This window comes from Podarcis filfolensis (assembly GCF_964270895.1).
Source record: "Podarcis filfolensis genome assembly, chromosome: 5".
Classification (NCBI taxonomy): domain Eukaryota; kingdom Metazoa; phylum Chordata; class Lepidosauria; order Squamata; family Lacertidae; genus Podarcis; species Podarcis filfolensis.
Window position 1 is genome coordinate 1,264,139 of NC_139608.1, and position 25,799 is coordinate 1,289,937.

The 25,799-nt window shown below is 48.1% G+C and overlaps 1 protein-coding gene across 3 annotated transcripts in view; it reads left to right on the plus strand.

Moving 5' to 3' along the window:
* Positions 1-25,799, plus strand: part of FGF12 (fibroblast growth factor 12) — a 226,774-nt gene that overhangs the window by 154,114 nt on the left and 46,861 nt on the right. For all 3 annotated transcript variants that reach the window (XM_083612989.1, XM_083612988.1, XM_083612987.1), the window contains 2 exons: positions 7,478-7,588; positions 12,693-12,796. In XM_083612989.1, coding sequence (XP_083469115.1) covers positions 7,478-7,588; positions 12,693-12,796 — 215 coding nt within the window. The remainder of the gene's footprint in view (positions 1-7,477; positions 7,589-12,692; positions 12,797-25,799) is intronic.

Consider the following 25,799-nt stretch of genomic DNA (forward strand, 5'->3'; position numbering starts at 1 on the left):
CTGCAGCATTTTTCTCTATCCAAGCCTTTCCATAGCTTTTGAATTTTTCCTAGAGTTGACTGCTTCAGTGTGTGTGTGTGTGTGTGTGTGTGTGTGTGTGTGTGTGGTGTAGTGTTTCCTCTTCTGTTTCATCCAGAACAGCAGGGGTTAAACATATGCTAGTATTTGGAATACTGTGTATAGTTCTGGTCCCCTCTCAAAAAGGATAATGTAGAATTGCAAAGGTTCAGAAAATGACAGCCTTAATGATCAAGGGGATGGAGCAACCCCCCCTTTGAAGAAAGCTTTTTACTCAGGTGAATGCGGCCACATCTGTGTAGCCATTTGGTCACAGACTGCATACCATACAGGGACTCTCTTAGGAGGAAAGGTTGCAATGTCTGTGGCTTTTTAGTTTAGAGAAAAGGCAAGCAAGAGGGGTCATGATAGAACTTTATAAAATCAGGAAGTGGACAGAGAAAAGTTTGTCTCCAAACGTGGACATCCAAGAAGCTGAATGTTGGAAGATTCAGCAATATTATTATTATTATTATTATTATTATTATTATTATTATTATTTATGTATACCCCTCCCATCTGGCTGGGTTTCCCCAGCCACCCTGGGCAACATACAGCATATCTAAAAACATAATAAAAACATCAAACAATAAAAACCTCCCAATACAGGGCTGCTTTCTAAAAGTTGTGTAATGTTTTATATCCTTGACATCTGCTGGAAGGGCATTCCACAGGGCGGGCGCCACTACTGAGAAGGCCCTCTGCCTGGTTCCCTGTAACCTCACTTCTCGCAGCGAGGGAACCTCCAGAAGGCCCTTGGAGCTGGACCTCCGTGTCCAGGCAGAACGCTGGGGGTGGAGACACTCCTTCAGGTCTACTGGACCCAGGCCGTTTAGGGCTTTAAAGGTCGGCACCAACACTTTGAATTGTGCTCGGAAACGTACTGGGAACCAGTGTAGGTCTTTCAAGACCGGTGTTATGTGGTCTCGGCGGCCACTCCCAGTTACCAGTCTAGCTGCCTCATTCTGGATTAGTTGTAGTTTCTGGATCACCTTCAAAGGTAGCCCCCACATACAGGGTGTTGCAGTGTTGTTGTTGTTTAGTCGTTTAGTGGTGTCCGCCTCTTCATGACCCCTGGACCAGAGCACGCCAGGCACGTCTGTCTTCCGCTGCCTCCCGCAGTTTGGTCAAACTCATCCTGGTAGCTTCAAGGTAGCCCAACCATCTCATCCTCTGTCGTCCCCTTCTCCTTGTGCCCTCCATCTTTCCCAACACCAGGGTCTTTTCCAGGGAGTCTTCTCTTCTCATGAGGTGGCCAAAGTCTTGGAGCCTCAGCTTCATGATCTGTCCTTCCAGTGAGCACTCAGGGCTGATTTCTTTCAAAATGGTTTGATCTTCTTGCAGTCCATGGGACTCTCCAGAGTCTCCTCCAGCACCAGAATTCAAAAGCATCCATTCTTTGGTGATCAGCCTTCTTTATGGTCCAGCTCTCACTTCCATACATCACTGCTGGGAAAGCCATAGCTTGTAGTAGTCCAAGTAGTCCAAGTTAAAAGAAAGTCCTTCTTCACTCCCTCAGGAGGCAGTGATGACTACCAACTTGGATGGCTTTCATAGAGGATTGGACAAATCCATGGCCATTGACAGCAAGCGATGGCTACCAGCCACAATGGCTGTGTTCTGCTTCCACTGCTGGAGCCTGCAGTGCTTCCAAATGCCAGTTTCTGGAGACCTTAAGAGAGGGGAGAACTTCATGTGTGGAAAACCTGCTTGCAGGTTCCCCACAATAAGCACCTTGGATGGGACATCCCATTTGGTTTCACTGCAAAACTTCTGGGGCTGGTGGGAATTGTCTTCCAGCATATTTTGAGGTCCCCCAGGTCTGAGAGGCCACTGCAGAGTGTCCCTTCTTCACATTGCTCTGGATTTGCAAGGCAAGTCTAGCCCAGAGCAAGCGAGGGAGTGTTTCAGATTCTGGAGAGGATCCTGTTCCTTTGGCTTGCAATGTGTTATACACAGAGCCTGCTTCATTGCTTGCAGTGACAATGACTCAGTGCGTAGCCAGGGACTTGGCCAGACACCAGGGGATTCTCTCAGACCCACTGCCTGCATTGGGTTCGGGTTTTGTGCCAGCTCTGCTGTCGCCCTGGCCAATATTGAGGTTGCTTGCCACAAGTTCCCGCGCACAGCTGCAGGTTGGACCAGGGAGTTAAGTGGGGCTGGTGGGTCTTTGTTTTCTAGCCCCTGTATGATCTATGCCAGGCATGTCCAACTCCCAAGAGACTGCGATCTACTCACAGTATAAAAAGACTCATTGCCATTGTTGTTGAGCCATTCCGCGATCTACTTGGGACACCCCTGCAATCTACCAGTACATCACGATCTACCTGTTGGACATGTCTGATCTATGCTAAGAACATAAGAGGAGCTTGCTAGATGAGGTCAATGGCCCATCTAGTAATTAGTCCAGCATCTTGTTCTTTCAGTGGCCAACCAATGAGATGTCAGTGGGAAACCTGCAAGCAGGATTCAAGTACGAGAGCCTTCTCTCCTCCTGTGGCTTCCAGCAGCTGGTTGTTGTTGTTGTTGTTGAGTCGTTTAGTCGTGTCCGCCTCTTCGTGACCCCCTGGACCAGAGCACGCCAGGCACTCCTGTCTTCCACTGCCTCCCATAGTTTGGTCAAACTCATGTTGGTAGCTTCGAGAACACTGTCCCACCATCTCGTCCTCTGTCGTCCCCTTCTCCTTGTGCCCTCCATCTTTCCCAACATCAGGGTCTTTTCCAGGGAGTCTTCTCTTCTCATGAGGTGGCCAAAGTACTGGAGCCTCAGCTTCAGGATCTGTCCTTCCAGTGAGCACTCAGGGCTGATTTCCTTAAGAATGGAACGGTTTGATCTTCTTGCAGTCCATGGGACTCTCCAGAGTCTCCTCCAGCACCAGAATTCAAAAGCATCCATTCTTCAGTGATCTCTTCTCAGTAGTAGTAGTAGTAGTCAGCTACACTGGGCGGCTCCCAACAGAACACTAAAAACAGAGTAAAACTTCAAACTTTAAAAACTTCCCTAAACAGGGCTGCCTTCAGATGTTTTCTAAAAGTCAGATAGTCGCCATTGATAGCCCTTTCTCCTCCATGAATTTGTCTAATCTTCCTTTAAAGCCATCAAGGCAGGTGACCATCTCACTGCCTCTTGTGTTGGGGAGTTCCATAGTTTAACAATGTGCTGCGTGAAGTAGATCCTGCCATGTGACTGAGTGATATGATCACATAGGATGGCACAGATCCATCCTACTCATGTGCCGATGCAGGAGGGAAAAGAAAAATCCAACCGTTCCATATACATGTGTGCATTTGCAGATTCAACACGTTGCAGTCACTTTCCAGCTAAATCAACTCTCAAACTGACTTGGCAGATACCCTGGGAAATGCCCCCTTATGGTATTGAACCCCCGTGTCAGCTGGCTTGCGTGGGGTGGTTCTGGGTTTGTTTGCTTTTTGGAGGGGGCGATATTTGGAGTACATGTTTGCAAATTTCTCTCTGTGTTATAAATGGTGTTGGAGATACAATCAGCTGGAAACCAGGCTTGTTGTCACCGTCTCCCTGCTGTGCCACCTGCGCCCCTCCCTGAATTTTCATTGCTTTTGTCAAGGTGAAATTAACTCAGTTAAAACCTTTCACTTCTTCAGTGCAAATATTTCACAATGCTTTGTGGAGCCCCTGCTCCCCATCACCCTTCTGTCTTTTTTATTGCTTGGATTTCTGCAAGCAACTGAAAAATCATTTTTAAAAAACCCCCAAAATAGGATAGGCTTTGCAAATGATGACTCCCAGGCCTCCCCTAAAGTCAAAGGCTCAGCCCACATGCACAAGCCCCACCAAAAATGGATGCACAAAAAAGAGAATGCCCCACCACCTTTACATTACCATAGAAATATAGAGTTGAAAGGGATTCCCAAGACTCATCTATTTTTTAAATGATTTTTATTGGTTTTTCATTTAATGTTGTTGTTGTTTAGTCGTTTAGTTGTGTCCGACTCTTTGTGACCCCCTGGACCAGAGCACATCAGGCACTTCTGTCTTCCACTGCCTCCCGCAGTTTGGTCAAACTCATGCTGGTAGCTTCAAGAACACTGTCCCACCATCTCGTCCTCTGTCGTCCCCTTCTCCTTGTGCCCTCCATCTTTCCCAACATCAGGGTCTTTTCCAGGGAGTCTTCTCATGAGGTGGCCAAAGTCTTGGAGCCTCAGCTTCAGGATCTGTCCTTCTAGTGAGCACTCAGGGCTGATTTCCTTCAGAATGGATGCATTCGATATTCTTGCAGTCCATGGGACTCTCCAGAGTCTCCTCCAGCACCACAATTCAAAAGCATCCATTCTTTGGCGATCAGCCTTCTTTATGGTCCAGCTCTCACTTCCATACATCACTACCGGGAAAACCATAGCTTTAACTATATGGACCTTTGTCGGCAAGGTGATGTCACTGCTTTTTTAAGATGCTGTTTAGTTTCATTTTATACCAACAAACAAAGTACAGTAATATTCAACAGTCATTTACCCACATTCTTTCCCAACACTCTGCTGAGCATTGACTTCCTTCGCTCCCTCCAACAGGTTTTCTTGCTTCAGTCACCTTTCCACAGTTTCTTATTATATTCAGTCAGTCTACATTGTAAGATTTATTTCACTCCTGCCAGAGTCTTCAAATTTCTACAGTTATATAATCAATAAACTTACTCCAATCTCTTTGGAATTTTGTTTCCTCCTGATTTTGGATTCTACAGGTCAGTTTTGCTAGTTCCACATAATCCACCATCTTCGTCTGTCGCTCCTCTATTGTTGGTAATTCTGGTACTTTCCATTTTTGGGCTAACAAAGTTCTGGCAGCAGTCATAGCATACATAAATAACTTTGATCTGCTTTTTCTATTTCCTCTCCCATCAAGCCTAGCAAGAAAGTTTCTGGCTTTTTCGGGAAAGTGTATTTGAATATCTTTTTCAATTCGTTATAAATCCGTTCCCAAAATGGTTTCATTTTCTCACATGTCCACCACATGTGATAGAAATCTCCATCTTTATCTTTACATTTCCAACATGTCTTACTACTCATCCTATACATTCTTGCCAATTTAACAGGTGCCAAATACCAGTGATACATCATTTTCATTATATTCTCTCTTACGGTGGTACATGCTGTAAATTTTATACTCTCATTCCACAGTTTTACCCAAGCATCATACTCAATGTTATGCCCAAAATCCATTGCCCATTTTATCATCTCCTCCTTTGTCTGTTTTGTATACCATTCTAATGAGAAATTGCACATTTTAGACAATAATTTGTTCCTGCCTTCTAGTAATTCGATTTGGAATTTGGATTTTTTTATCATTAAATCCTACTTTCTTGTCACATCTAAACACATCATTCACTTGATGGTATTGCAGCCATCCTATGGGGCAATCATCCCTGACCACTGGTCCTGTTAGCTAAGGATGTTGGGAGTTGGAGTCCCAAAACATCTGGAGGGCTGAGTTTGGGGCAGCCTGGTCTAGACAGTGGGAGCAGAGTCTTCTCCCCTCTGTGTGGCCTTATCCCTTCTCTCCTGGGTCCTTGGTCACGCTGGGATGTGACAGAAGAAGAAGAAGAAGAGTTTGGATTTGATATCCCGCCTTTCACTCCCCTTCAGGAGTCTCAAAGCGGCTCACATTCTCCTTTCCCTTCCTCCCCCACAACAAACCCTCTGTGAGGTGAGTGGGGCTGAGAGACTTCAGAGAAGTGTGACTGGCCCAAGGTCACCCAGCAGCTGCAGGTGGAGGAGCAGAGACGCGAACCCGGTTCCCCAGATTACGAGACTACCGCTCTTAACCACTACACCACACTGGCTCTGTTGAGGTCCAGGGTTCAGCAAACTTTTTCTTTTTTTTTATAATAAATTTTTATTGGTTTTACAACATATATTAACACACAAGACAACTAACAATTCACAACATAACACATTAACAAACAAACATATAAACACATATGTCAGCCCCTGCTCTTCTGCTCCTGAGCCTCTGACAACATATAATTTCTTAACCTCTCTTTCTTAAACCCTGTTTCAACGACTTCCCCATACCTCCCTTTTCTGCATCCCTGTTTTAAATTTTCCCAGCAACCCCTAATTTCAATACTTGTAATACAATTTCTGATCTTTTTTCTCTTATCCAATTACTTATCACTGCAATTCTATTTTACATTACCCATAACATTTTAGCATTCAATAATTTTACAACAGTTCTTAAGATAAACTTTAAATTTCTTCCAATCTTCTTCCACCGTCACTTTCCCTTGGTCATGGATTCTGCCAGTCATCTCAGCCAGTCTCATATAGTCAATCACCTTCGTCTGCCACTCTTCCAGCGTGGGTAGTTCTTGTGTCTTCCGGTTCAGCAAACTTTTTCAGCCGTGGTCCGGTCCACTGTCCCTCAGACGTTGTGGGGGACCGGACTATATTTTGGAAGCAAATAATAATAATAATAATAAAATGAACACATTCCTATGCCCCACAAATAACCCAGAGATGCATTTTAAATAAAAGGACACATTCCACGCATGTAAAAACACGCTGAATCCTGGACCATCCGTGGGCCGGATTTAGAAGGCGATTGGGCCAGATCCATCCCCTGGGCCTTAGGTTGCCCACCCATGGTTGAGGAGCTTCCTCCGCGTTTGGGCTGGTGCTTCCCCCACTGGGTGGGGGGGATTACTCAGGGGGTGCTAAGAGGCAAGGGGGCAGCAATGGGGAGCTGGAGGTATAAATGCCTGTCAGACTTTGACATCCAGCATTGCTGGATAAACTCCATCCATTTTGTGGCATTAATTAAGCTAAATCGTTTTACAGTGGTACCTCGGGTTAAGAACTTAATTTGTTCCGGAGGTCCGTTCTTAACCTGAAACTGTTCTTAACCTGAAGCACCACTTTAGCTAATGGGGCCTCCTGCTGCCGCCGCACCACCAAAGCACGATTTCTGTTCTCATCCTGAAGCAAAGTTCTTAACCTGAAGCACTATTTCTGGGTTAGCGGAGTCTGTAACCTGAAGCGTATGTAACCTGAAGCGTATGTAACCTGAAGTGTATGTAACCTGAGGTACCAGTGTAATTGGATTCTGGATAAATGTGCAGTTCGTTGTTGCTGTTTTGAATTTCATTGGGTTATAATCGTATAACCTTTTGAAGCAGAGGTTGGCTGGCCATCTGTCAGGGGTTCTTTCGCTGTGGCTTTCCAGGGGGTTGGGCTAGATGGCCCCTTGGGGTCCCTTCCAACACTGCAGTTCTGTGGTTTTATGATTTAATGAGTCAGGCCAGCCACTGCTCAGAATAATGTGGGGTTTTTTTAATCGGTTTGGGATGAATTTAGGGAACCAAGGGGGACGGTGGCCTGAATGTTTGGGAGCTGGACTAACGCCCGGGTTAACATGCCCCCTCTTTGTCTCCCTTCCTCCTTGCAGAACCCCAGCTGAAAGGAATCGTGACAAGGTTATTCAGCCAGCAGGAATTCTTCCTGCAGATGCACCCAGATGGGACGATTGATGGGACGAAGGACGAGAACAGCGACTACAGTGAGTCTCTCTCTCTCTCTTTCCTTTAGCTACCTGGTTATAAATCACACCCATTGCCTGGCCACCCTCACAAACAGGCACTTCACGGTGGTCCCCCCCCTTTCAGGCAAAGTGTTAAATTACAGCTAAGGCAGCTGTTCCCTGCGCTGGGTCCCCTGTCAGCGCGTCCCCTTTAAATAAATCTCTCCTGCATTGCTATTCTCACTTCTTTCTTTCTTTCTTTCTTTTTTGCCCCTGACGCTGCAGCTGCTGTCTGGGGGTGGTGGGGAGAACAAAACTCTCGCTTCCCAAGGAGGGATGCCAAGGGAGGAAGCGAGAGAGATTTATTTGGATGGCAGATTGACTGGCTGGGGAGAGGAGGAGGAGGAGGGTGAGAGGAGGCAAGGTGCTGCTGCTCCTGTCTCTCTGCTAGGAGGTAGGAAGAATATTCTTGCAGCAACACCCCCAGGAAAAAAGAGACTTAGGCTTTGCTGGTCCATAAAGAAGGCAGATCGCCGAAGAATTGATGCTTTTGAATTATGGTGCTGGAGGAGACTCTTGAGAGTCCCATGGACTGCAAGAAGATCCAACCTCTCCATTCTGAAGGAAATCAGCCCTGAGTGCTCACTGGAAGGACAGATCCTGAAGCTGAGGCTCTAATACTTTGGCCACCTCATGAGAAGAGAAGACTCCCTGGAAAAGACCCTGATGTTGGGGAAGATGGAGGGCAGAAGGAGAAGGGGATGACAGAGGACGAGATGGTGGGACAGTGTTCTCGAAGCTACCAGCATGAGTTTGACCAAACTGCGGGAGGCAGTGGAAGACAGGAGTGCCTGGCGTGCTCTGGTCCAGGGGGTCACAAAGAGTCGGACACGACTAAACGACTAAACAACAACAACAACAAAACATGGAAATTGGGCAAAGACTGGGGTCAGGGAAGCTGTGAGATGTTCAGGAGTCCTTTGTCCTTCCAGCATCTGATAATGGAGTCCCGGTCTGGGTTTGGGTCATTTCAAGGCTCAGATTGTCTCCGGAAATCCTTTTTAGTGTGCATTCATAAGAATATAGGCTGGCCTCAACCACAGCCAGGGCTTTTTCGGTTGTGGCCCTGATCTGGTGGAACGCCATGTCCCAAGAGACCTGGGCCCTGCGGGACTTGACATTTTTCCTCAGGGCCTGCAAGACAGAGCTGTTCCACCAGAGCTTTGGCCAAGGCACAGTCTGACCCCCTCCTTTGGCAATCCTCATAGAACTCTAGTCCAATGGTTGCCATTAATTTGATTTTGAACTGATTTTAAAATGAATTGATTTTAGAATGCTGTGTTACTTTTATTGTTGTTAGCCGCTCTGAGCCCGGCTTTGGCTGGGGAGGGCGGGATATAAATATATTATTATTATTATTATTATTATTATTATTATTATTATTATTAACATAAGGAGACATTAACAAAAGGCCAACCAGATATCCATTATGGGAAACCCACAAGTGGGATCTGAGCACAGGCGGAATCTCCTCTCCTGCTGTTTCAAGCAAGAAGCACTCAAAAATACTGCTGCCTCCAAAGGAGGAGGAAAAGAATGTCCAGTCCTCTTTTAAGAAGAAGAGTTTGGATTTGATATCCCGCTTTATCACTCCCCTAAGGAGTCTCAAAGCGGCTCACAATCTCCTTTCCCTTCCTTCCCCACGACAAATACTCTGTGAGGTGAGTGAGGCTGAGAGACTTCAGAGAAATGTGACTGGCCCAAGGTCACCCAGCAGCCGCATGTGGAGGAGCGGGGAATCGAACCCAGTTCACCAGATTACGAGACTACCGCTCTTAACCACTACACCACACTGTCTCTCTTTTAAAGCCAGCCAAGCTGATGGCCATCACTGCCTCCTGTGGGAGGGAGTTCCAGAGATTAACCATGTGCTGCAATGAAGAAGGACTTTCTTTTCCTGTCCTAAATCTCCCAGCCTTCAGCTTCATTGAATGTCCAAGAGCTCTAGTGCAATGAGAGCGGAAGAAAAGCATTTTTCCCCTATCTGCTTTCTGCATAGGTTTCTATCACAGCTCCTCTTCCTTCCTGTTCTCTAAACTAGGAAGTCCCCCAGCTGCAATCTTTCATTTTAAGGGAGTCTCTTCAGCCCCAGAAATGCTGGATGGCAGGAAGGGGGAATCTGCAGGCAAGGCAGCCCTACAGACCTCTTACAGATTAAGCTTTCAAAGTGTCCTGGAGGCAACCTGCTCTAGCAGAAGCATGTTCTGGAAAACCTCCTTGAGCCTTGAGCTTGTCTTACATCTCCACAAACAGGCAGCTTGCCCTCCCCAGCCATGCTCCAAACTAGGCTTTTGCCAAATTATCTCTCATCATTTAAACACAGAAACAACCTAGTTGCATTTTTTAATGTATTTATTTTTTTGTAGAGGGGAATGCATTAATTCATGTTGAGGGACCCCCCCCAGGCAAGCCGGTGCTTTCACTGGAGGAGTCTCTAGAGCAAGGCAAGGCTGACTCCTTGCGTGGGCTACACTCTGCCACCCCAAATCTCTGTGAATAACACTCGGATCGCGTGTTAACATGATGGAGCCAGAGTGCGTCTTCAAGACCTCTGAACACCTTCACCAGCCTAGTGCCCTCCAGATGTTTCAGTGAAGGCTGGCTGAAGCACGTCTTGTTGGAGAATCTGTTGGAAATTATGGAACAAAAATTGAAATGTGTGGGAAGGCTGCGCTTGCAAGAGAACCATGGAAGCAGGAGGAGCTGGTGGAGGAGGAAGAAGAGAAGGCTGAATCGTTGCCATTTGCTTAAAGTCTAAATGCTGCTGTGTCTTGCATCCACCGTGGCACTTTCCTCTCTGCCCCAAGCAGGTCCAGTGGTCCTGTTGTCTAGGCTCTGGTAACCTCATGGTTAGATTACTGCAATGCAATATATGTAGGGCTGCCTCTGAAGACGGTTTGGAAACCTCAGCTAGTGCAGAATTCAGCAACCAGGTTGCACACTGGAGCAAGTCGGTTTGCGCCTATTACATCGATCCTGGTCCGACTGCACTGACTTCAAATTAGTTTCCAGGCCCAATTTGAAGTGCTGGTTTTGACCTACAAAATCTTAAATGGCTCAGGACCACAGTACCTCAAGCACCACCCCTCCCCATATGAACCTACCCTGAGATCATCTTCTGATGCCCTTCTTTGTGTACCCCTTCCTTGAGAGGTTCAGAGGGCGGCAACACGAGAACAGGGCCTTCTCTGCAGTGGCACCCCTTCTGTGGAATGCTCTCCCCAGGGAAGTTCGCCTGGTGCCTTCATTACACACCTTTAGGCACTAGGCAAACCATTCCTTTTTAACAAGGCCTTTGGTTTACCTTCCTGACATCCAACACCCTTTTAGAAAGTGGGGTTTTTTTGGGGGGGGTTATTGATTTTGGTTTGACTTTATATGTTGTGGTCTTGTTGTGAACTGCCCTGAGACCTCCGGGCATAGGGTGGTGTATAAGTTGTCTGAATGAATAAATAAAAGTTTCCAGGCCCTGATTTGGAAAGGGAGAAATAACATTGCTGGAGGGAGCTTAGAAAGTTGATTCCACAGTGAGGTTCTCCTTGCTGATCTTGAGGAGGGTTACCCTTCCTCTTCCCTGTCGTCTCTGAGACAGCCCTTCACCGCAAGACAAATGGATTGCAGAGAATGAGTGATGGCAGCCATTTACCTTCATTATCCGTAGTGATGTGCTCCATTTTTTCCCAGTCAAAAGTTCTTATAAATAGACTTGTTAATTGCAAGGTTTCAACGCACTGATGTGGCACCAAAGGTTTAGAAATAGTTTTCTGCCTCGACTGGCAGAGCTAGATAGGAAGGTCGCCCATCTCTCCCAGAGGAGACAGAGATGAGACTCACCAGTTTCAGTTTACATATTTAAATTGGAGATTCCCCCACCCCTCGCATTTTGAATTCTTCAGTTGTCCATGGTCCATTCTCCAGAGGCAGCTTAAGCTGGTTTTTGGGGGTGGGGGCAGTGGGATTCCCTAGGGGCAAGGGAGTATAGACCACTTATAAAGGCCATCTCCAACTCCTCAAAAGATTCCATCAACGGTGTCTCTGAAAATTTTTACACATCACTTGGGAAGACAGGTAAACTAATTTCAGTGTTCTGGAAGGAGCAAAGATCACCAGAGTTGAAGCAATGATTCTTCAATGTCAACTTCGTTGGACTGGTCATGTTGTGCGGTTGCCTGATGATCGGCTTCCAAAGCAACTACTCTATTCCGAACTTAAAAATGGAAAGCGTAATGCTGGTGGTCAACAAAAGAGGTTCAAAGACTGTCTCAAGGCAAATCTTTAAAAATGTAATATAAACACTGACAACTGGGAAACACTGGCCTGCGAGCGCTCCAGTTGGAGAACAGCCTTGACCAAAGGTGTCATGGGCTTTGGAGACACTCAAACTCAGGACACAAGGGAGAAACATGCTAAGAGGAAGGCACGCTTGGCATGACCAACTCCCACCTGGAAACCCATCTCCCCACTGTGGAAGGACGTGTGGATCCAGAATTGGCCTCCACAGTCACTTACGGATTCATTGTTAAAACCATGTTTATGGAAGACGATCTTACTTGGCTATGAGGGATGGCCAAAGAAGGAGGAGGAGGTATAGATGCCTACCAGACTTTGAAAAGCTGCCTCTGGTTCATCAGTTTTGTTGACTAAATTAAACTAAATAGTTTCAACTGGATTTCCTTAGTGGGTCGTGCAGGTTGCTATTCTGAATAATGTTTTTTGTAGGGTAGAGGGCCCTGGGGGTGAGTTGATGGAAGCTGGGGGGGGGCAGTGGCCCCAAAAAGTACCATGGATATAAAACAATGACAATGCATATATAAAAAAATCAGCACAAATCCAAGGCAGAAACCAATTGGGATAAAGATTGCATTTCTTTCTTTATTTCATAAAAGTTATATACTTGTTCGAAGTCCAGCAAAAGTCCAAAACATCTGGAGGGCTCCAGGTTGACAGAGGCTGATAGGGAGGTGGGTGCAGGGAGCCTGCGATGTCTTGGATTGGAGCGCTGGACTCAATGGCTTTCTCCTTCGTCTTGCTCCTCCTAGCAATTTAAGCTAATTTCCCCTCTCTCTCCACTTCTCTCCTCCAGCTCTCTTCAATCTAATCCCCGTGGGTCTTCGTGTGGTGGCGATTCAGGGGGTGAAGGCTGGCCTTTACGTGGCCATGAACGCCGAGGGCTATCTCTACAGCTCAGTAAGTTCACAGCGTGGCTTTGACCTTGTTTCTGGGGCTGGTGGGATCGGACCAGGGTGTTTTTGTTGAGCATTCGTGGGCAGGGGCAGGGCCGGATTGAGGTTTGATGAGGCCCTCAGCTCCTGAAGGTCATGGGGCCCTTTCTATGTCCAGCGGTCCTTTGTCCACAACAAATGGTTGCTGTTCTTGTGTTGAATATATTCTATATGGTAACTGATGGACCTAATAGGTATCTCAAGCCATTTGCACATGCAGAATGTAGGCACCCAATATATAGAAAGGAGCAAATCAGGGATATTTGAGGGAGCAGGCTAGCAGACAGAGCCCATGACTTACATCATAGGAGCCTACAGAACACAAAACACTGTTGCTGCATCTAGGTTTTATTTTATTTTAATCTTATATTTTGGAAATGTACATCCAGGATTTTTTTGCCTTTAAATTTTTTTAGGGGGCCCAAGAGAGTGGGGCCCTAAGTTATAGCTTGTTTAGATTATATGTAAATCCGGCACTCGGCAGGACAAAGGCAGACACAATATTTTCAGTACAGAAGATTTTTCCCCTTCTGTGGTGTGAACGTGGGCTTCACCTGGGCTCTCTGCCTTAAAAAGAAATTAAACAAGCTCATATATGTTAAATGCATACTATATACTGTATCGCAAAGCTGCTTGGGGTAGGGGGAAGGTGTGTCGGTGATGTCACAGGTGCTGGCCAGGGCTGCCTTTCCCTGGGTCTTCTTGCTGAAAACACGTAGAGTGGTTTGCAGAGGAGGCCAGTCGGTTAGGACAAAGGGGGTGCTGCCCCACCGACCTTGGCCTCCCCTTGTCATGCCAGCATCTGCCTGCCTTCTTCCTTACAACCAATCCTGGGTGGGGGGCAGGGGAGCACTGCCTGTCTGTATCCTCTTCCTTCTCAGTGTTGACCTTGAATAACTGAGTAGGGTTGTCAGCCCCCCAGGTCTGAGCTGGTGTCCCGGTTTGCCTGGTAGATGGAGGGCTTGACTAATGATGGTGGTTATGATGATTGCCATGCATGGAGTTTGCAAGCTTCAGCCCAACAGGAGCTGGCTGCAAATTCTAGCAAAGACACTCCCCTCTCCCAATTAACCTCCGTCTCCAGATCAAATTATAGCATAGACACTTGGGGGGTGGGTGCGTTTGCTGTTCCTCTGCTTTGCTGTCCCATTTAACCTCCATCTGCAGGGCCCACCCCTGTGACCTCATCACCACCCACACCCATGACATCATCAGGGGTTCCCCCTAGGTTTCAGATTTGGGCCCTGAAATTTCTGGGTCTTTCTCGTTCTTGACCTGGTAACCTAAAAACATTGGAATTATTGGGCTCTGTCCCCATGGGCACCAAGCTCTGGTGAGTGTTTTTCCCCAGCTGCCCCTGGCAGAGAAGAAGGTGACACTTTTCCACCTGACCTAAGCACAAAAGGGAAGGCAGAGGCAATGTTGTATATGAGATAAAGAGTTGAGAGTTGAGCAAAAGGTCCTGCCAGCCTTATGTCACAGCTCCAGGGGAACCCTGGCAGAAGCCGCCTGGCAGTTGCCCAGACCTCGTTCCCTGGGCTTGAACCCCAAGGCCTGGCCTGACTCTTGCATAAGATGATGTCTCAGTGACAGATCATGGTCCTGGGATGCATTTGTGGCCGGGCCGTATTCTGTATGCAGAGGAGCCACCTTGAATTAGCATATAGATTGATTATAATCCGTACAGGGTTCTGTACAGGGATCAGAACAATCGGAGCTGGCCCTTTCCAGGAAGCAATAGGAAGTGGGCATCTCAGGTGGGGGTTCTGCAAGTGCCCCTCAATGTGGGAGATGGGCTTGGAGCAGGAAGGGTCCCCCCTTCAGTTCAGTAGTGCGAGCACAGAAAAAGCAAAATCCCCAGTGAAAGGAGATCTGTTTTTAATGAGTGCCAAGGGTGTGTTTGTCTACTCTTTCATCTCACTCTGCCCCGCACTGAAAGCGACTTGTGAACATTTATTGTGCAAACCAGTGGGTTCCAAAGTGGGTGGGATTCTCAGTGGGGTGCTAAGAGGCAGCAGGGAGTCGCTGGGGGTGCAAATGACTCTCAGACTTTGAAAAGCTGGCACCGCCAGGCCAGACCAATTTCACCAGCCCTTGGTTTAATAGTTTTAACAGGCTTTGAATAAACATGTAATTAACTGTTCCTGTTCTGAATTCTTTGTGTTCTGTTCCTCTTTAGTGGGCCACACAGACCACTGTTCTGAATGATGCTTTTTATAGGGTAGCGGGCACTGGGGAGATGAGTTGATGGAACCAAGGGGCAGGAATCCACTTGGTATAAATCTTATTTTTGCAGCGTGTGATGCATCCAGCATGGGGTTCTCTGTGTCTGGATGGACTGATGGAAGAAGGATTTGTCTTGTGGCCAAAGTTTACCCAGATCCTATGCTCATTGTGGGGAAGGAGGTGGGATGGCAAGGGGGAGGCGTTGCAAGGTGGGAAATTGGAGCAAGGAGAGGCTTTAAATCTTCCTATTTGACGGATTCCAGCACAATTGCTTTTTAAAATGGCGTGGAAGGGCAGAGAGAGGTTAACTGCCAGGGGACTCATTTAAAATAAATAATTGATCCTTGCTGATTTATTAAATAGGACCGGTAGTTTGCTAGCGGTGTGTTCATGCTTGACTTTATTCCGCTTGATTGCTGCCTCATTAAAAGCCGTCATTAAGGTGTGCCTTTCGTCCCGTCCTGCATTTGAGGCGCAAAATGCAGCTGGGAAAGATCCTGGCTCCATCGTTTTGCATTGTGGGGCATCCAGCACCATGCATGGGCACAGTCCCCTGGCATACACTTATTTAACTGCCCATTCTGCTGGATGTAAGCCTTATACATAGAAAGGCCTTAGGCTGCCCACCTATCTCTTAAATCTTCTCTGATGCACATAAGAAGTAGCCCATCAGGTCCTTCATCCTGTTCCCACAGTGGCCAACCAGATGGCTCTTTCGGAAAACCATCAAGCAGGATTTGAGCAGCAGAACCTTCTCCTTTCCTGTGGTTTCCAGCAGCTGGTATTCCGGGGCATTGCTTCCTTCCACTGGGGAGGGCAGAACAGATCCTGGCTGGGAGCCACTGATCCTTCTCTCTACCCCCTCCATGGATTTGTCCAATCGTCTTTGAAAGCCACCCAACATGGTGGACCTCACTGCCTCTTGTGGGAGCCAGTTGCATAACTTAGTTATGTGCCGAGTGAAGGACGTTCTCTTCTGCAGATGAAACATATGTGGCTCTTTCAACCCCTCCCTGTGGTTTTCAGACCCCCTCCCTGTCCCAACTGCCTTCCCTTGTTCATCCTCCAGTTTCTCCTTACTACAGAGTGTGGCGATCACACAGGGTCCCTGGATGTTTAATGGTCTATTGATCCTGTGCCACCACTGTGCCCGCTTCCCCGCTGCCACCAACCAGTTACTCTCTGGTAAAACACTGAGTCCAGTCAGTTGTTAAAAGTGAACCAAAAAACCCAAGTTTATTTTACAAACATTAACAAGTTTATGGTGTCTCAGATAATATTCCTGTCAGTATCTTAACTTTCTAATACCTTCTGATTATCTTCCTAATACCTTCTGATTATCTCAACTGTTTGACTGACGCCTCTTAACAAATTCTCTCCCTCTCTCACACCAGACTAGCCCAACCCACAGACTTACGGTATCTTCTCTGTCTCTCCTAACTCCAGACCGTCTCCTCAATGACCCTAACTCTATAAAAACCTCTGTGCTTAAACTCATACACCGTTAACTCTGCCCCCTGGGTTCCCATTAGTTAGTCATTTTACAATTAGTTAACCCTTTCCCTATGAACCCAGTATGATGTCACACACATAGGAGGGGAAACGCCACACAGAGGTTTTCAAGTTTTGGGGGTTCACGGCTCCCTTGACCAACTACCTTCTTTCTGTGGCATCCTGTGAGGCTCAGGAGTCCAGTTATGCCACCCTATGCCTTCAGAGCTGGCATCCCCTCACCCTTTTCGAACACTCTCCCTTGTGGAGAGTTCCTTCAGCCTCCTCTCCTCTCCTTGGGAGTCCTCTGGGCAGCCACTGTTGCTGCTTCTGGTCTCTGAGCTGCCCCACAAAGAGGTGCCTCCTCACACTGCCCCTCAGGGGCCTTGGAAGCACCCCCTGGCCAGCCCCAAAGGCACCATTCGCCTGCAGAGCTTGTAGCCAGGGCTGCTGCAACAAACAGCTGTGCAAGCCTTTGGGAGGCAGAGACACAAGAGGGCATCAGAGGAGGGGGGGAGCAAAGAGGGGCCACCAGTCAAGGCACCCCAGGGTGCCACGGCACAGGAAACACACTGCCTTCCTATATGGGGTGTAGAGCTGGGCCCAGGAGCCTTTTCCAGGATTTAGGTCTTCTCCGTCTCCATCCTTTCAAAATCCGGATCTGCTTTGCTGCTGACAAGGAAGTCCCTCGCTGCTTAACTCTGGCTCTTCATTCCCTTTGAGTAGGCAAGGGATAATTAAATTATTTACTGGAAGTGGTTTGGAAAGCAAAGAGTGCAGTCTTCAATATTTAAAATCTCATCTCCTTGCAGCGGGGAAGGGAGTCTGCGCAGCTGATAGTTTGGGATGCAGGAGTTACAGCTTCGTGTGGCACATCAAAGCTGATTGCTAATAAAGGCAAGGAATCGTTATGCAAAAGTTGTTGAGGGTTTTTATATGTATTTTTAAAAAACTCTAAACCAGGAGTAGGCAACCTAAGGCCCAGGGGCCAGATCCGGTCCAATCGCCTTCTAAATCCGGCCCGCAGATGGTCCAGGAATCAGCGTGTTTTTACATGAGTAGAATGTGTCCTTTTATTTAAAATGCTTCTCTGGGTTATTTGTGGGGCATAGGAATTCGTTCATTTCCCCCCAAAAAATATAGTCCGGCCCCCCACATGGTCTGAGGGATGGTAGACCGGCCCACAGCTGAAAAAGGTTGCTGCCCCCTGTTCTAAACAGTGTTCTCTCCCCACCCCCAAATAAAACAGCCCATGTCCCTTTAGGATCATTTTAATTTCCTGTCTCAGCTTGGCCCCTTTATTCTGCTCCATCACTCTGCAGGATAATAAGCAGCAAGGAGTGGCCCCCTCCCCGTGTCTTGGCGGAGGACTCCCCCCTCTCCCAGCTGTGTTGGAATTAAATCAGTGCTGCCTCTCCACCTGGTGCAATTTCATCTCTGTTGGTTCAAGGTCCTTGCTTGGAATTGGGCAGGAGATGCAATGTTAGCAAGCTTGGTGAGCTCCTGGGGCTTAGCATCGACAGGGTGCTATATCGTAGGATTGTCGTGTGGGAAAGGGACCCCCAAAGGCCATCCAGTCCAACCGCCTGCAATGCAGGAATCACAGCTAAAGCATTCCTGAAAGGTGGCCACCCAACCTCTACTGAAAAACTTCCAAGGAGGGAGAGGCCACCACCTTGTGAGGGAATCTGTCCCACAGCTGAATGGCTCTCACAGCCAGAAGGTTCTTCCTGGTGTTTAGTCAGAATCTTCATTCTTGTAACTTGAAGCCATTGGTTTGGGTCCTGCGTTCCGGAGCAGCAGAAAACTAGCTTGCCTTGGAGCCTTTTAAGCAGAGCTTGGGGGGCCATGCGTCTTGGCTGCTTTAGTTGAGATTCCTCCATTGCAGGGGCCAGACTCGATGACACAGGTTCCCTTTCAAGTCTACAATTCTGTGATTCTATGCAATAGTTGTATGTAAGAACAGGCAGACCCTAGTGGTGGTGTTGTTGTTGTTGTTTAGTCGTTTAGTCGTGTCCAACTCTTCGTGACCCCCTGGACCAGAGCACGCCAGGCACTCCTGTCTTCCACTGCCTCCCGCAGCTTGGTCAAACTCATGCTGGTAGCTTCAAGAACACTGTCCCACCATCTTGTCCTCTGTCATCCCCTTCTCCTTGTGCCCTCCATCTTTCCCAACATCAGGGTCTTTTCCAGGGAGTCTTCTCTTCTCATGAGGTGGCCAAAGTATTGGAGCCTCAGCTTCAGGATCTGTCCTTCCAGTGAGCACTCAGGGCTGATTTCCTTCAGAATGGAGAGGTTTGATCTTCTTGCAGTCCATGGGACTCTCAAGAGTCTCCTCCAGCACCATAATTCAAAAGCATCAATTCTTTGGTGATCAGCCTTCTTTATGGTCCAGCTCTCACTTCCATACATCACTAATGGGAAAACCATGGCTTTAACTATACGGACCTTAGACCCTAGTAGGGATGTGTATCTGTGTTTGCACTGAAAAAAATACATCCAGCCTGTTCACTGGGACTCCAATGTGCAACATGATGCAGATTCGGATTGGCACTGAAGAACTGCAGATGGCTCTTCCCTTTTTCCTTTTTTCCTTGATGCCCAGAGAGCCTTCGGGGTTTGGAATTGTAGCGGCCTTCTCCAGTCAGGTGCCCTCCAGATATTTGGGACTGCATCTTCAATCATCCGCAGCCAATGCCACTGTTGCCGATTGGGGCAGATCGGAACCTTAGTCCGAAACATCTGCAAGGCACCAGGCTGGGGGAGGCTGGATTAGTGCCAGGGAGATCTAGATGTAGCTGGAGATGTAGCTGGAAGATGCGGAGCCGCTGAAACAGATGCTCAGCTCTGAGCAAGTGGGTAATTGCTGAATCCTGTTCTTGGCAGGGACGCCAGCAAGATAAATTGGGTAGAAAGCAAAGCCATAGATTCCTTCTTCCCACCTCAGAGCTGCCCATATTAGGGGGAATTGACATGTCTTCGGTGTCCTAGAACTCTGGGATTCCCATTACGAGGTGGTTGATGCTCGCTGCTGAAATCGCGGCGCTTGCAAGCCGGCATGTCCTTTTGCACAGAAGCCCTGAACAATCCTGGGGCGCTCGATTTCCCACTCTAGAGAGTGACATGACACCAATTATTATTTGTGGTGATTTCAAAGGTGGACCCAGTATCAGTTTTACCAAAGTTTCCTTTTATCAGAGGACAAATTGTGTTCCGAACTCGAGAGAATCTCCATTCAGACATCTGCATGTCAGAGTATTATTGTGGAATTATTATTATTTTGGGGGTCAGTCTGGGTCCCTTCCCATTCTTCGGGTGCTGCACCCAGTGAGGGTTTTGTTGTTGTTTAGTCGTTTAGTCGTGTCCGACTCTTTGTGACCCCCTGGACCAGAGCACGCCAGGCACTCCTGTCTTCCGCTGCCTCCCGCAGTTTGGTCAGACTCATGTTTGATATCTACAAATGTCTACAAATGTTTGTAACAGTGAGGGTTAGACTCTAACAAAGAGTTTGATGGCTGCACTAGTCAGACAAGCTTCTTTGTAAGGCAAGGACCTTAGCTGGCCACTTGGATGTCTGCATCAGCCCCCCCCCCCCAAATGAATTGAGCTAGTTTGCAAGAGCTGCAACTAAGTGGTGGGGCCCTCCAGACTAGGGGACGGGGCAACTTTCCTCCCGCTTGGATCCTGCTTGTGGCTTCCCCATGGGCGTCACAGTGAGAACAGGATGTTGGACTCCAAGGGCAGGCCTCCTTTGGCCTGATCCAGCAAAGCCTTCCTATGTCCAAGGCCTCTTTATTGAAGGTTTGGGGCGGCAGTGTCCACAATGCTCACAGATGAGAGTCTCTTGGAACGCTAACAAAGGCTCCTTTCCTCCCCTCCTGTTTACTTGGCAGGGAATAAATCTGTTTCAGAATGTTAATTGCCGCAGTGATTGTCTGTGTCGAGGGCATAAAACTCAGCAGCCTGCCAGCTATGGCATTTCCCTGTGCAATTCAGGATCCGCAGTATATTCCGAGAGGGATTTGAGAGGCAGAATGATATGCGGTAATTGTGCCACGTCTGTAAACACCGACTTTGAAATGGGAGATGTTTTTCCTCTTCTCTTTCCTTAAAGCACATGGCTGATATATGACCGGCCGTTGCGAAGTGTGATGGCTCCAGGGAAGTTTTGGAAAGCAGGGAGACCCGGGAGGGGTAGCTGTGTGTGACAAGCGGACCAGGGCAGCTCTGGAGGGTCACAATATTGTGGGAGGAAATCAAATGCATCCGGACCAATCGTTCATATAAAGGTAAAGGTAAAGGTACCCCTGCCCGTCCGGGCCAGTCGTGTCCAACTCTGGGGTTGCGTGCTCATCTCGCTCTAGAGGCCGTGAGCTGGCGCCGTCCGAAGACACTTCCGGGTCACGTGGCCAGCGTGACGAAGCTGCAGCTGGCGAGCCTGCACCAGGGCAGCACACGGAAACGCCGTTTACCTTCCCGCTATAAAGCGGTCCCTATTTATCTACTTGCACTTAAGAGTGCTTTCGAACTGCTAGGTGGGCAGGAGCTGGGACTGAACGACGGGAGCTCACCCCGCCGTGGGGATTCGAACCGCCGACCATACGATTGGCAAGTCCTAGGCACTGAGGTTTTACCCACAGCGCCACCTGCATCCCAATCGTTCATATATTTCCCCCCCCAAAAAATATCGTCTGGCCCCCCCACAAGGTCTGAGGGACAGTGGACCGGCCCCTGCTGAAAATGTTTGCTGACCCCTGCTGTAGATGGAGAGAGAGAGAGAGAGAGAGAGAGAGAGAGAGAGAGAGAGAGGGAATGGTGTAATGGTTAGAGTACTGTAGTAGGATTTGTGGGAGACCAGGGTTCAGCTCCCTCCACTGGGTGACCTGGGTGGCCATTCACTGCCTCTCTCAGCCTACCTCACAGGGTTGTTGTTGAGGGGGTCGAATAAGGAGGGTGAGAACCATGTACAGGCCACCTTGAGCTCCTGGTGGGGTATAAAGGTAAAGGGACCCTTGACCATTAGGTCCAGTCGTGACCGACTCTGGCGTTGTGGCACTCATCTCGCTTTATTGGCCGAGGGAACCGGTGTACAGCTTCCGGGTCATGTGGCCAGCATGACTAAGCTGCTTCTGGCGAACCAGAGCAGCGCACGGAAACGCCGTTTACCTTCCCGCTGGAGTGTTACCTATTTATCTACTTGCACTTTGAGGTGCTTTCGAACTGCTAGGTTGGCAGGAGCAGGGACTGAGCAACAGGAGTTCACTCTGTCGCGGGGATTCGAACCGCCAACCTTCTGATCGGCAAGTCCTAGGCTCTGTGGTTTAACCCACAGCGCCACCCGCGTCCCATGGTGGGGTATAAATAGCAGTACATAACAACTACTCAGGTTTATCATTTATTCATTTGATTGATTTATACCCCACCTTTCATCTAAGGAGGTCAAGGTGGTGGGCTTGGCCTCCCCCCCCCCATTTTTATCCTCACGACAACCCTGTGAGGTAGGTCAGGCTGAGGGTTCGAGTGACGGGCCCAAGTGGATTAACGTGCTCCGTCTCCCGAAGCGTAACAGAGCCTCTGTTACAAATCAGAACAGCCCTGTGATCTGTGTGTGGAAGGCGGCATGTGAATTTACTAAAGAAGAAAAATTGCTCAGCTCAGCCAAGAGCGGAGACAGTCTTGAGCACAGTGGAATGGGCTCCACTGGGAATTCTTCAGTTGAGATCCTGGCATTTTAGGGGGTTGGGCTAGATGACCCTTGAGGGTCCCTTTGAACTCTACAGTTCCACAATTCACCACCTAAACTTTGCAAAGCAAATCAGGATGTACATCCAATAAGGGGTTTGTCAGGAGGAGCCTTCGAGGAGCCATCGGGTAACGGTTTGCCACAAACGGAGAGCTTGGGCTTCATTCATTCATTGAATTTATATACAGTGGTACCTCGGGTTAAGTACTTAATTCATTCCGGAGGTCCGTTCTTAACCTGAAACTGTTCTTAACCTGAAGCACCACTTTAGCTAATGGGGCCTCCCGCTGCCGTTGCGCCGCCGTTGCATGATTTCTGTTCTCCTCCTGAAGTAAAGTTCTTAACCTGACGTACTATTTCTGGGTTAGCGGAGTCTGTAACCTGAAACGTATGTAACCTGAAGCGTAAGTAACCTGAGGTACCAGTGTACTTGCATCCTATTGACACTGTACTCTTCTAAATACAGTGGTACCTCTGGTTACGTACTTAATTTGTTCTGGAGGTCCGTTCTTAACCTGAAACTGTTCTTAACCTGAAGCACCACTTTAGCTAATGGGGCCTCCTGCTGCTGCCGTTGCGCCGCCGCTGCACTATTTCTGTTCTCATCCTGAAGCAAAGTTCTTAGCCTGAGGTACTATTTCTGGGTTAGCGGAGTCTGTAACCTGAAGCGTCTGTAACCTGAAGCATCTGTAAACCGAGGTACCACTGTACTGCCCTGTACCTGGAGGTCTCAGGGCTCCTTTACCTGTGTGGGAGGTGAGCGGAAGGTGTCTTCTGCAAGCCAAGCATTTATGCTGAGCAGATTTCTTCCAGGAGAGCCGTCCTCTCGAAACAAAACTGAAGCACCCTCTCTCGGATGCGAGCAACCCATCGATTCCTCAACATGAGTGCATGGTGCGCTGTCTTGGATGTGAGCCATTGCTGCCATTAACAAAGCAGAGAGGAGCTTTTTTCCCCGGGTCCTTTCTTCCCAGCTCCATTGCAGGATGCTGGCACTGCTCCCTGCTTTGGAGGGATGCTGCTCCAGAGATATGGAGAAGCTTTCCTGAATCCTGGTCTGATATTCCTCCCCCCCCCCCACCGCCTCTCTCTCTCTCCAGCTCTGCCCCAGTTGCTCGGTCGGTGTTAAAAGCTTTCCGGGCTGTGGAAGTCGCTCTCTTGATGGAAACGAGAGGTGACAGGGAGAAGGCAAATCTTGCTGCGTCTTCCCTGCCTCCCTCTCGAGAAAGTGGGGCTTTTCCCTTCTTGAGGGGTTGAGGGCTCCGTGCAGGATGCATTATTGATCATGGTGCGTGGGTGTCCGGCCTCTGTCCGTTTTTGCAGGAACCGCTGTCTCTGAGACCCACCTGGCAATTTCAGAACCCAGAAGCAGAAACACCTCGCCGCTCCGAGATTTGTATTTTTGCATTGGAACATTCAGATTGTTCCTCGTTGCGTTTCAGAATATCCGCAGACAGAAAAAGGAGAAAGCAAGCGTCTTGTGCGTAAAAGAACTAAAGAAAATAAAAGCCATTGGGATGGAAAAGCTCAGTCAGAAATTTAAGAAAACTCATTTCAGTATTAGGAACTAAGGGTGTAAAAATAAAGACATAAGGAGAGTCTCACAGATTCTCACAACAACAACAACAACAACAACGATTATTAATTGATTGATTGATTGATTGATTAATTAATTATACCCTGCCCATCTGGCTGGGTTTTCCCAGCCACCCTGGGCAGCTTCCAACAGAATATTAAAACACAATAAAAGATCAAACATTAAAAACTTCCTTAAACAGGGTTGCCTTCAGATGTCTTCTAAAAAATCAGATAGTTGTTTGTTTCCTTGACATCTCGTGGGAGGGCATTCCACAGGGCGGGCGCCACCACCAAGAAGGCCCTCTGCCTGGTTCCCTGTAACTTTGCTTCTCACAGTGAGGGAACTGCTAGAAGGCTCTCGGAGCTGGACCTCAGTGTCTGGGCTGAATGATGGGGGTGGAGACGCTCCTTCAGGTCTACTGGGCTAGGCCATTTAGGGCTTTAAAGGTCAGCACCAACCCTTTGAATGGTGCTCGGAAACATACTGGGAGCCAATGTAGGTCTTTCAGGACCTGTGTTATGTGGTCTTGGTGGCCACTCCCAGTCACCAGTCTGGCTGCCGCATTCTGGATTAGTTGTAGTTTCTGTCAGGAGCTCGTCCTACTCTTGAGTAGGACCGTGGCAGAGACACATGCCCAACTGGCATGTTCTCTCCCTCCTGGTTGTTCGTTCAGGAGCTTCAAAAGCTTTCTTCTGCCCGAACATCACAGTGACCCATGCCAACAGACATCGGCACACTTAGGGATCCGCAGAGTTTGCGCATTTTGCGTGACAGACCTCAGCAACTCAGCATTTTGGCTAATCTACTTTATTTACATCTAAACACACATGGAGCACTGCAACGTGGCTCCCTCTCTCTCTAGCATCAGACAGCAAAGAGAGAAAGAACAAAGGACAATAGTCCCACTTCATGGAACACAGTAACACAAACATCCTGTCTCCATCACTTCCCACTCTGCGGAGTCAAAACATACACCGTCATGTGATAGACAACAATCCCATGACTGCAGTCATAGATCAGGAATTCTAACAGTTTCCAGGTCACCTTCAAAGGTAGCCCCACGTAGAGTGCATTGCAGTAGTCTAAGCGGGAGATAACCAGAGCATGCACCACTCTGTCAAGACATTCCATGGCCAACCAGATGCCCCCAGTAGAAAACCAGGGCTGTGAAGGTGGCAGGATGGAGAGAAGGACCTCTCCTGAAGGTTGCTGAGCCCAGGCAGGTTCATATGGGGGGGATATGGTCCTTCTGATGGCCTCAGCTGCATAAGAGAAGGAGAAGAGAGCAGCTTTGGGGAGCATCCAAGAACCAGCGATCTCAGGGAGGCAGCTTACTGGCTTGTGAAGCTGTATGGGTGCTTTATACTGGGGCTTTCCAAATGTTTAGGGGTCACTGCCCCCTTGCTTCCATCAACATGGAGAGCTACGTTAAGAGTGTGGGGCTGCAGGTTCAGTCCTGGTATGGGACAGCTGCATATTCCTGCATTTCAGGGGTTGGACCAGATGATTCTCAGGGTCCCCTCCAATTCTGAAATTCTTTTTTTTTAAAAATAATGTAAACAGCACTATTTCTCTCTTTCTCCTCCCAGACCCAAGAGCTCCAACAATGCCTCCCAAGATGGCGACGGCATTTTTAACTGCGTCATTCCAAAACTCTTAACTTTCCAGCTTCGTCTTGAAGCATTGCTTTGGTTCGAAAGTTTATCTCCACACAGCCTTAAATCACAGCTTAAGTCCTTAAAGTTCTGACTTATTAGGGGAGGGGATTCTTGTTAAATCACGTGAAAAGGAATGGAAGGTTTTTTCCCCCTCCCCCCTCAGTCATTTGCAATACCGTATCTTGACGTATCTTCTCATATTTTATTCTTGCCTTGTTATCAGAGATCTCTTCTGTCAGCAGTCTTTACTCCCCCTTTTTCCTTGAAGTAT